At 38.3% G+C, this 12,591-nt stretch overlaps 1 protein-coding gene across 2 annotated transcripts in view; it reads right to left on the bottom strand.

Annotated features, from left to right (window-relative positions):
• The window catches only part of CTNNA3 (catenin alpha 3), a 1,564,769-nt gene that overhangs the window by 1,414,412 nt on the left and 137,766 nt on the right, over positions 1-12,591 (bottom strand). For both annotated transcript variants that reach the window (XM_012801447.2, XM_003783622.3), the window contains one exon: positions 3,970-4,089. In XM_012801447.2, the coding sequence (XP_012656901.1) occupies positions 3,970-4,089 (120 nt within the window). The remainder of the gene's footprint in view (positions 1-3,969; positions 4,090-12,591) is intronic.

Below are 12,591 nucleotides of genomic sequence, written 5' to 3'. Positions count from 1 at the left end.
AAACCAAACAAAAGCATACATTGGGAAAAAGAATCACTATTTAATAAATGGTGCTAGGAGAACTTGTTAGCCACATGTAGAAAATTGAAACTGGACCCACACCCCTCACCACTTACAAAAATTGACTCTTGTGGGATAAAATATTTAAATTTAAGACTTGAAACAATAAAAATTCTAGAAAAGATGTGGAAAAAACTCTTGTCAATATCAGCCTGGGAAAAGATTTTATGAAGAAAACCCCTTTGGCAATTGCAGAAACACCAAAAATTAATAAATGAGGCATAATCAACCTAAAAAGCTTCTGCACAACTAAGGTTACATCAACTAAAGCAAACAGACAGCCTTCAAATGGGAGAAGATATTGGCCTACTACAAATATGACAAAGGACTAATAAGTTACTTTATTCTATTAATGGTTTTCTTGTCTGTAAAATAGTGCTAATGAAATCTACCTCACTGTTGTTATAAGCATTCAATGACTTTATCATACTACGTCGTGTATAGTTTTCCTTTACTTTTTTTTTGGCCAGGGCTGAGTTTGAACCCACCACCTCTGGCACATGGGGCCAGTGCCCTACTCCTTTGAGCCACAGGTACTGCCCTATAGTTTTCCTTTAATAAATAGCATATATGAGTTTTATAAGTACATGTACATATACACACTTGACATGCTTACCTTTTCCTCACACGTGTAATTTATCCATCTATCCTCAATGCCATCCTCCTAGAGCCTTGCCTTTAGGCCCTGAAGCATTCACCTTCTTCCAAGTTCACAATTAGCTAATGTAAGAATCTAATTACTGAAAATGTGCTAATGAGAAAGCATAAGGTAAGAGGACAGTGACTACTGCCTGCCAGTTCAAATACCACTCAGTAGTAAAATACAGTCTTGGAAACAAAACTGTACTAAAAATTGCATAGACCAGAGCAGTGACTCATGGTGTGAATTTTAAGCAGCATTATTTGGGAGCTTACTGTAGCTTTCAGTAACTATGACTGTTTCTACCACATATGCTAATACCTCCTAGACCAGTGGTGCTCAACAATTTTGGCACCAGGGACTCATTTCATGGAAGATAATTTTTCTACAGGCTGGAGTGGGGAAAATGGCTTGGGGATGATTCAAGCACATTACATTTATTGTGCACTTTATTTCTGTTATTATTACATTGTAATATATGATTAAATAATTATACAACTCTCCATAATGCAGAATCAGTGGGAACCTGCTGGGGTCCTGCCCTGGATGCAGGGTCTGTTAAGACCTGTGGATATGGCAGCGACCAACTGAAGAAATACAAAGTTATGAATGAAGAGAAGGAAAGATACAAGACACACAGAATAGAATTTTCAAAGGTAAGAACCCAAGGGACCACAGCCTGCTTGTGGGGTTCTGATGGTGGCCCTGAGTGTCAGTTCCACTCAGCTTTTATTGAAGGCTATTTGCTCATTAGCCCAAAGGGTACACTGAAGAAGGGAACAAAGATGTCAGTAGTTTCTCTGAGTAAGCATATCAACTTCTATTGTTTCTAAAATCATTAACTTTAAGGGTCTGAACAATCTTGAGAAACCTGAGCCTTGTGTGGGCACAGCCTCCTGTCTGAGGTCACAAACACACAGATTCCTAGGGAGGTGTTAATCTCCACTAGTTCACTGTGGAGAGAAATGGCACTGGCATCAATCTCCTCTGAAGAATCAGTGGGAGAGAGGAATTTTCCTCTCATCACCACCACAGAAGGTCTTCCTCTGCAATAAGGGACACAAGCCCTCCTACCCGTATTTCAGGAGCTTGAGCTGTTCCCTTGATTTCTGCCCAGGCAAATATAAATCTCCACAATGGGTATTTGCTTTGACTGTTAACTGGGCAGGAAACAGCCTAGTTAATGCATCTTGCCAGACCTTGCCACAGCGCCTTCTGTGGACATTATTTCCTTCAGAGTGCTTGTAGACCCAGCAGGAAGTTTGTAAGCTGTATCCCCAATGGGCTAGAGTTCCAGGAAAAGCAGGAAACTTACTCAGATAAGACATTTAGCAGCAGCTGCTTTAAAGGTAAACCAGCTGACTTTCCTTTGTTCCACCTTGCTCAGCTTACTTTTTAATTTTTCCCTTTTTCTGGGGGCGTTTTCCCTTGCCAAGAATGGGGTCTAGGTCCCCATTCTGCCTGCAGGAACCCTGAGGCTGTTTTCTGCAACTACATGGTCCCACCTGGGGGGAAGAGAGAGAGCATCATTATGTGGCTTATGTCCTTAGCTCCAGTTCTGATCATCAGGCATTAGATTCTCATAAGGAGCACACAGCCTAGGGCCCCGACATGCACAGTTCACACTGGGGTTCATACTCCTATGGGAATCTAATGCTGCCACTGATCTAACAAGACGTAGAGCTCAGGCAGTGATGTGAGTGATGGTGAGCAGCTATAACACAGATGAAGCTTTGCTCACTCACCGCCCCACTCCTCACCTCCTGCTATGCCACATGGTTCCTAATAGCCCATGGACTGATACCAGCCCACAGACCACAGTCCTAGAACATCACTAATTTAAAAAAATAATAATAAAACTTAAATGATTATTGTGTCCTTTTTCATATAAATTAGAGTATGTACAAAAATAATTCATTTGCTTTGGAGCAGTCTACAAACCAAAAATAACTTCCAGGAAAATAGGGACATAGAGAAGTTAAACATCAAAGCAACATCTGTGATAGAGCAAGATCTAGAGCACAAACCTCTTATGGGTCTAATATTTCCAGGCCATACCAAGTTGACTTAGTGAAGTTTACCTAATATAGGAAGTCTTATTTTGAAAACTCCCATCCAAAAGATCCAAAATTTGTGAATTAGGCTATGGCAAGAATGTCACACACTTCACCACCCCAACGGGAAAGACTCTGAAGTAATAGACTCACTGCCTGGCCATGCAAGTCATCCATTTAGCCATTTTTCTAGATGCTATCATTGAACACATTCCTGCATTTCATGCAACCTAATTTAAACATCTAACCGGCTATTCTGAGTGCATCTGAGGGAACTAAAAGCTTGATAACTCTGACACCTAGTGGCTGTGAAGAAACTGGTGCTGATCCAGCATAGGAAGAGTGTTAGCTACTGAGGCAGTATCTGCAAACACAGAGCACTTAATCATTATGTTTACTAAGTGATAAGGTACCAATTCTGAAAGACACTCTACACAAGCTTTTTTGGCTTTATATTTATCTTGGGGCCTACACAAGGAAGCAAAAGGAAAAGCACTTTTATTTGTAACATGTATTTTCCCTCAACCTTCCACATTTAGCAAATTTCAAAAATCAAAGAAAACTAAAGATCAATTCATATTTTGGAATATTGATTTCATATTCATATTTCGGCACGTTTAATTGCTTATGTACACTCACAACCGCATACTTGTCTTCTGGTAATTCTCCTCCTCAGGTATCCACCTCCCAAATATAAAAGCCATCTGTGGGAGGGGGGAAAGGAGAGAGGGGGATGGTGTGCTCCCAGTTAATGGGCACAATGTCAGAATATATGGCAGAACTCTGGGGTGCGGGACACAACTGCAGTAGGGACTCTACCTAACAAATGCAAGCATTATAACCTAATTGTACCTTCACATCAATCTGAAATTAAGAAGAGAAATAAAAAATGTCATCTGACCAAACCATTACAGAGATTCTCTTTATACCACTGAGATGTCGTCGGTCAAAGGGGCCATCACAAACTAGCAGGAGTTTTCTTTAAGACTGTCTAAGAGCACACGTGGAAACCCCTAAAGTATACATCTAAAAGCGAGGACCACACTGAACACTACAGGAAGCCACACAAACACAGCAGATCAGCACACACAGCCTATCACTGCCTTAACCATTAGAAGATAAGTCTCCTCAGACCCACCTGCCCCTCCGATAGGCAGGATAGTGGGAAACCTCAAGTTTTAGTTCATTTCCTCTGCCAGGAACTCTGGCTCCTACCTGCTGGCGTTTGAAGGCTAAATAATCCAAATTTTCCAGCTCTTTCCCAAGCTTCTGGTAGGTTTTCTGAAGGTCGGATTTGTTGGAAACATTTTTAAGGGATTCAAATGTCCTTTGGAACTGAAATTAAAAGCAAAAGCAAAAGCAGATCAGGATAGCAGCATGTTTTTCTCAAATCCCAGCTACCTAATACAGAAATAATTGACAATGAGCCTCAGATGCTCCCATGCATAATACAGTGATAACAAATGCTCGCTAATTACCATTCAATGAAATAATTAGAACTAATGATAAATACAGTAGAACCTCTGTAAGTTGACCAACTGTAACAAACTGAAAAACACATGGAGGTGGTCAACATAAGGAACTAGGCCTCCTGTAATACATATGTACATGTGATGCATGTCTGGTCAATGAAAATCAGGTCAGCTTAAGGAGGTGAACAATGTAAGGAGGTGGCCAACTATGGAGGTCCTACCGTAATTAAAAACTGTATCCTAAGTATAATCAAACATTACTGCACAAATGAAAAGCTTGCTTAATCCTCATTCTAATAAAAGAGCATACTTCATCAAAAAGATTAATATTTTAGGATATACCACTGCTTTTAAAGAACACAATACACAATTTCAAATCATAATGAGGCACCAACATTATAAGAGCCCTCACATCCCAATTATGGAAATAAATTTATGAAAAAGTAGCTACTTACATGATATTTTGCTATAATGGCATGGGACCTGGCTTTTCACTGTAAAAATATCTATGAGGTATAGATCACCCAGCCCACTTCAGCAAGGAATATCTCAGAGCTTATATTTTGAGAAGGAAAGAAACTTAACATTTTCAGGATCAAAGCATACGTGGTACATTTAGCAAACATTAATTCAGTTCTGCTCTATAACATAGATGAGTTATGAAATCAGTTCTGCTGAATCAGAATGCTCCCGTTCACTAGATAAATACAAAGGTGACAAATTATAGTACATCACAGAATACTGTCTGCTACTGGTAATTAATTAAGCAAAGGCAGCTCAGAAAAAAAAATTGGATTCTTGGTTTATTTTAGGAAATCAGAACATACTTCGGAGGGTTCGTGATTGAAAATGTCAAGTAATGTAATTTGCAAGACATTTGCATTTGCTCTCTCTTTATGTCATTTGTTACCCATATTCTCACTCTGTGCCATGAGACGGATTTCCACAGATAGAGACCTCACCATCTTAACCACACCAGAACTCCACTAAGACTATGATGCTATGAGACAGGCTAATAAGATTTTATAGAACATAATTAAGTTTCTGGGGAAATGATTTGACCCTTACTATATCAAATAAGTCATATTAGAATGGCGTTCTACTGAATTAAATCTTTAATTCCATGAAAGCTACATGTTTATCTCCATCCAAGGTGACAGAGCAAAAAGAAATGGGCCATAACAGCGCTAGACTTCCACATGCAGGACAATAAATTAAATTCAACAAAAAATCCCTGAGAACCTATTATGCACAAGGCACTATGAGTGCAAAAGATATTTCCATCCCTAAAGGAACCTTCCAATTACTGAGGAAACCAGACATGAAACTTAGACATTTATGGAGTGCCTGCTCGGCCCTAGGTACTTTATGCTTTCCAATTTAATCCTCACCAGAACCACGGGGGTCCCGATTTCTCTTCCCCTTCTCTAAGTAAACTGGGACTCAGAAAGTTTGATTGAACTGGGTTTTTACTACAATGTTCAGGCTCTTTTTACTCTACTGTTAACTCTGACACAGGCAGAGTAGTAGAGAGAGTGCAAAAAAGAGATAAAAGTAATATGCAGTGAAAACTCAAAAACTCACTGTTACTGACTGAGGGACTCAGACCACACCAAAGACATAAGAGGATATGAATTGGACCTCAAAGGCCAGGAAGTCTTTTCGGAATCTTACTTGGAAACTAATTCTACCTATCAGCTCAAATATAAACAAAATATGCTCATCTTTCCCCTCTGGTAACATAATAAACAAGCTCTTTTCAACATAATTTTAATGACCTTTATGTTAAATATTTATCATGTCACATGATCATTTCTGTGCCTTGCCCATTTCGAAGTTCCTTTTCACTGTTTATTTTATTTTATTTTATTTTGAGACAGAGTCTCAAGCTGTCACCCTGGGTAGAGGGCCATGGCGTCACAGCTCACAGCAGCCTCAAACTCTTGGGCTTAAGCAATGCTCTTGCTTCAGCCTCCCAAGTAGCTGGGACTACAGGTTTTTCTATTGTTATTGCAGTTGCCATTGTTGTTTTAGCGGGCCCGGGCCAGGTTCGAACCCGCCAGCCTCAGTGTATATGGCCAGCATCCTACCCACTGAGCTATGGGCGCCATCCCTTTTCACTATGTTTAAATCAAATTAATACCTTATCCCAGAGTCTAAACAATGTAAGTAGTTTTATCTCTGAATTCGTTAATGCAAGCTATTTGCCAACCAATACATTTCATTCTAAAGCACTCTTTACCCTCTGCACATTCTCTTCTTAGCTCTACTTAATTTTCTTCTTCACATTTATCTCAGTGAACTCTATACAACTCCAAAATGGACACATACTTGGAAGATTTCGAAGAAAGAAACACAAAAACCCACTACTTCCAGGTAATGTGTTCATAGCCAAAGAAGGAAGGGAGAAAATCTAGTAATTTATATCATCACAAAAGATGCTTTAACTAAAGTCCAGAGTTTGCATAATGTAGAGATTTTAGCTTGAACTTTGATTAGCCAGACTTATATCCTCTACTTATTGATAGTAAAGAGCTAAAATACTCTAAAACTATGATGATTCCGTTCATTTAAGTAGGCGTTTTTCACTTACAACAACAAATAATTGTCAAAGAGAAGACACAGGAATCCTGTGGTGTGACCTTGGCTGAGACCCCCATTAAACACATAGCACCCCCGCCTGCCTACATACACACTTCAGATATAGAAGAATAAAAGCAACGATTTTACTTTGCAATGAAGCTGAGGTCTAGAAGATAAAATAAAGACTGGCTAAGCTGAGGCCTAGATTTTAAAGACTGTTGACTTGGTCTGATTTTTCTAATAGGCCACTATGCTTGATCATTGAAACAGACCTCTGAGATGTTCTACATTAGTTCAACATGCTATCATTTCCTTATATTGACTATTTCTCAAAATAAATAATCTCCCAGTTGAAGATATGCAGGGAAAGGAAACACAATTAATTGAAGAGATTTTAATATTCCTGGATTTTACTTGTTCAAAGTTTTAAGTAGGAATTAAAATGAGCCAAAAACTCCAAGGTTCAATTTGTTGAACCTTGAATTTATCCTGTTTTAATGTTTTAACTTATTATAAACCCAATTGACATCTTAAAAAAAAAAAAAGCTTAGTGAATCAATCCGAATGAAAAACAAACCTAGGTATGTTTTAAAACTATTGAAACTGAATATTAATATGGTCTCCGAACTGAAAGGCAAATCCAAATCTGTCCTGGTTGACTACCTTATAATACATCCCAAGTGGACAAGAATGAGAAGACGCAAACAGGATCCCTAAGCCAACACTCCCAGACTGGTTTTCCTCATCAAATTCCTTCTGTTCAGTAATAATAATAGTAACCTGTAAAATGAAACAAGAGAGACCTTACTTGTTCATCTCCCATTAAAATAACTGCTATCTGTTTTGCAAAACTGGGAAGCAGATGTGTAGTGTAACGCAGCATTCCCTTGTCCCAGATGTATTTTTTCTCCTTTTTCCTAATAATGCTTACTTAAATAAATCTAAGCCAATGTTCCATACAAACTATACATCCGAGGAGTTTGTAAAATTATGTAGATTTATGGAGTAATGGGAGAAGGAGAACAAGACAAGAAGAAATAGGCTGAAACAGGAGGGAAAAACTGTAGCCAGGGCTCTGGGAAATAAACCTTTCCCAGCCTTCGTTCCCGATGCCCTTTATAGTCAAATCGATTGAATCAAGCAACTCCAGAGCTCCAGCAGCCTACTAATACACATAATTTAAAAATATCAAGTCTCATTGCTCTAAAACAAAAGCCAGCTCAACAATCATCATTTTTCCTTATCTTATATTTTGTGCATTTGTACAAGGTGTTGGGAGCTATCGATAATATAAACAGAAATTCCAAACTTGCAGCATTCTGTGTACAAACAGTGTATGGAGTAAGTGCCTTATTGAAAACACTAGGTCACCAAGTATGATCTAGTGTTCCTAAAAGGCCAATCTGAAACAAAGTCAAAAGATTCTGGGGACTAAAACAGAAGGAAGAAATAGTTCAAAAAATATATATATTAATGCTCTATAAATGTTAATGTTTAGCATAAAAAGAAACTGTTTTAAGCATAAGAAATGGCTAATCTACCTTACTTAAATATGGCAACCATAAACAATCAGAAATGAAATATTATAGAGAAAAAAATATTTTTCTGAACTTAATCCATTGACTTTCATGCATGTTTTCCAAATGAACTTGTGAGATGATAATAACACTCATTAAAAGAAAGTTTACAACTGAAGCAGAAAATTAAAGTACACATACATATCCAAAATGTTTTTTTACTGTAAGGAATGATCACAAAAGTTTAGCAGATAGACAAAACTGGGCTCAAGATCTAAATTAGAAACAGTCCTTATGTAGTTGAAGGCACTGGTCTTGATGTCTGGGGTCCAAGTCCTTTCTATGCCATAACTGCGTAACTTTGAAGAAGTCACTGCTCCAATTCTTGATTGTGTTATCTATAACATGAGACAAATTGCCTTTGCCTGCCTAATTTATAATATTGTTGTGAAATCAGTTGCAGGAAAATGACAGGCATTCATTCAACAAATTTTTTTTTTTAGAGAGTCTCACTGTGTTGCCCTCCGTAGAGCACTATGACATCACAGCTCACAGCAACTTCCAACTCTTGGGCTTAAGTGATTCTCTTGCCTCCCAAGTAGCTGGGACTACTGACACCCACCACAACACCTGGCTATTTTTTCATCACAGTTGTCATTTCTGTTTAGCAGACCCAGGCCGAGCTCCAACCCACCAGCCTCAATGTATGTGGCTGGCACCCTACTCACTGAGCTATGGGCGCCGAGCCTCATTCAACAAATGTTTAACACTCAGCAACATCCCAGATATGTGAGAAATAGGGCAAAACACAAAGAGAAACAGCTCTTACCCCAAAACAGTTTACAATCAAGCTTCACAAAAGACTGCTTTATAAATTTAAAAGTTCCATAAAATCAAAGGCACTATTGTCATTGAATTCATGACACTTTTCTTAGTGAATGAGGGCTAAACAGTAGTTCAGAGCTTGTTTATTGAGCACCATCTTTGTGCAGAGCTCTGAGCTAGACACTATGAGAAACACAAAGATACCTTTACTTAAAGATCATAACTGTTAAAAATGACTTCTCAATGTTACTCCTATCACCAAATCTGGGGCATCTGGGAATGGGGAGGGACAGCAAATGGGAGCTAGATCTAATAGGGTAGCGTGATGGAAATGTTCTAAAATCAGATTGTGGTTAGGATTGTACAACTCTGTAAGTACTCAAAATTATCAACTGGTAGACTTACAGTGAATTAATTTTATGGTATATAAATCATACTTAAAGAAAGGTGTTTGGGGGGCTTTTTTTTTGCAGTTTTCATCCAGGGCTGGGTTTGAACCCACCACCTCCGGCAGACAGGGCCGGCGCCCTACTCCTTTGAGCCAGAGGCGCCTCCAGAAAGGTGTTTTGAAGAAGGTCTTCTCATAAGCATTTTTTTAATGAGAAAGTGTAGGCATCATAAGATTGAGTAAATGAACATTGTCCAACTCATTTCTTCTGAAGCAAACCTGAACACAAACCCACTGATTCTTCATTCAGCGAGCTTTGCACTAAGCCACAAGACCTCGAAGATGTGCATTAACATTATAAACCTTCCCTAGGTGACCTCAACCAAACACCTGCTTATTTCCAGAGGCTTTCCAAATCTGTCTCTTGTCTTGTTTGCTCTCCTTAGCTATAAACGTATCTTTTAGTCTGCACTATCTCTATGGGCCTCAAATCCAATGTATTTAAAACTCATAAACTGCTTCTCCTCTATGTAAATAGCAAACCCATGTCAATACCCCACCAGGATCCCAGAAGTCCCCTCTCTCTGAAAGAACTCCAATCACCTTCCAATTGTAAACTGTTTTTTCTATCCTTTCTCATCCACGCCCTGCTCCGCCCCGTCGTTACATGACCAGATGACTGCATCAGCCTCCTTGCTGAGTAGCTGGGAAGCTGGGACTATAGGCACCTGCCACTGATTTTTCTATCTGTTTTTAGTAAAAATTGTGTCTCATTCTTGAACCAGAGTTCAAGCAATCCTCCCACCTTGGCTTCCCAGAGTGCTACAATTACAGGTAGCACTCTGTACTACCTGTACAATTACACCACAGCTGGCCATGTACTCAAATTTTAACACAGTTTTTTACCTCCTTAATGTATGTTTACATTTTTGGCACCATCTGTATATAATTTTTACTTGTCAACTAAAAAGTATTTTTTAATAAAATATAAATAAGTTTCCTTCTTCTATAAAGTTTTCAATATGAAATAAAAGACAATTCACCAAGAAATATGCCTTATTTGTCACTATTTGTGGTATCTCCTATTGCATCCCCTTTTTTTTAAAGGGAGTCAGAGTCCCGTTCTGTTGCCTGGACAAGTGTAGTGCTACTCCACTGTAAGCTTGAACTCCTGGGCACAAGTAAATCTCCTACTTGAGCCTCCTGAGCAGCTGGGACTAGAGGCACATGTCATCATACCCCGCTTCCTACGGGCATTTTAAATACAGTATACATTTGCTTTTTTTCCTTAAATATTCATACAGCTTTAAATATTTTGCCTAAAATCTTCTAAGAAATGAACATGGCTTCTCACAACTCTTAATTTCTCCTGTTATAAATTGCTGGTATATATGATAATAAAAAGCTTCAGAAAATCTTTCTATTGACACATTTCTCCATATGATAATGTGTAATTTTCTACCAATAAAATAAACATTTGTTACACTGGGAATCATTGTTTGGTCTACAACGCTTTATAACAATTTTTGTAGCAAACGTTAAGTGTGTATTTGACACAGGTCATTAAATTCTGGACCCATTTTCTATAAGACACTGGTCTATTACCTGATCCAAAGGGATCTACACTCCCTAAAACTAACTTATCTGCAGTATGATAAATGAAAAAGTTAGAAAAGTTAGTACAAATCTAGTTCCCTTCATATTTTAGGAATAAGTACAACAATCCACTCCAAGAACCAAAAAGTAGAAAAGGTGGAACAGGAGAATGAAGGTAAAAATGAATTTACAAGGCCAGGTGCAGTGGCTCACACCTGTAATCTTAGCACTCTGAGAGGCCAAGATAGATGGACTGCCTGAGCTCTCAGGTTCCAGACCAGCCTGAGTCAAAACAAGACTCTGTCCCTAAAAATAGCCGGACATTGTGGTGGGCACCTGTAGTCACAGCTACTCAGGAGTCTGAGGCAAGAGGATCGCTTAAGCCCAAGAATTTGAGGTTGCTATGAGCTGTGACGCCACAGTACTCCCTAGGGCAACAAAGTGAGACTCTGTCTCAAAAAAGAAAATGAATTTACAAAAATCCATGCTAGGTAATTTATGTTGTATATTATTTAGTTTTCATATGACCCTATCTGAGTATTGAGAGTAAGTTTTATTCTCCCTGTAATTTAGAAGAAGAAACCAAAGCTCACAGATTTTTAACTACCCAGAGTTTCCCGGATAATCAACAACAGAGTGAGGATTCAAGCAAGGTATCCATGCTGCCAAAGTCGTATTTTCTCCCCACGTTGTCCTGACTCCTAAAAAAAACAAGAGTAATCCCAGCCTGTTTTCTTCCCCCAAAATTGACCCTTATAAAATCCAGATGCCAATAAAATGTGATGTGGAATCCTAAGAAATATAAATTGTACAGAGTAGTTTGGAAACTTGAAGAGTATCAAAGAGAGAAAATTTTTAATTTAAATTCCTATAAAAACATTATTGGCAAGGGTGACAAGAGAGCCAAATTGCCTTTCCAAGTTTCTATAATTAATTAAATACTGAAACATCACCATTTTTTTCTCAGTCTCCTGTCATCTTTCATTTCAACCAGCTTGCCCCAAAGAAAACATGTATTTCCTTAAAGTGCTAGATACCTCTAAAGCTGCCAAATCAGGAACCTTTGATTATTTACTTTGCAGTACTTGTCCTGTGGAGAGATGCTCACTGAACCCTGTTTATACTATTGGTTGTCCCAATCTATGTCCTCATAAATGCTCAACCAACATTGCATCTCTGAGAACAGTCTCCATGCAAAGAGGATAATTTAATAGAGATAAAAAATCATAAAGAAATCAGGAAATATATAGGTACAAACTGTTAATCAAAAATAGAGTAACATCTCATTTTCTGGATACCTAAATGAAATAAACTTCAATAGGGTTGAAAAATTCTGTTATTTAGAAAAAATCTTAAGAAGGAAAAAAGAGTAAGGCCACTGAAGAAAACATCATGAGACCAGTGGAATTCTTTGATGCTGTGAAATAAAAAACAAATAGGAAAAAAACATGTAGCA

Source organism: Otolemur garnettii, unplaced genomic scaffold (genome assembly GCF_000181295.1).
Source record: "Otolemur garnettii isolate 467f Iridium unplaced genomic scaffold, OtoGar3 scaffold00008, whole genome shotgun sequence".
Classification (NCBI taxonomy): Eukaryota; Metazoa; Chordata; class Mammalia; order Primates; family Galagidae; genus Otolemur; species Otolemur garnettii.
The sequence above is the reverse complement of the archived record's forward strand: the minus strand, read 5'-3'. Positions and strand labels throughout refer to the sequence as shown.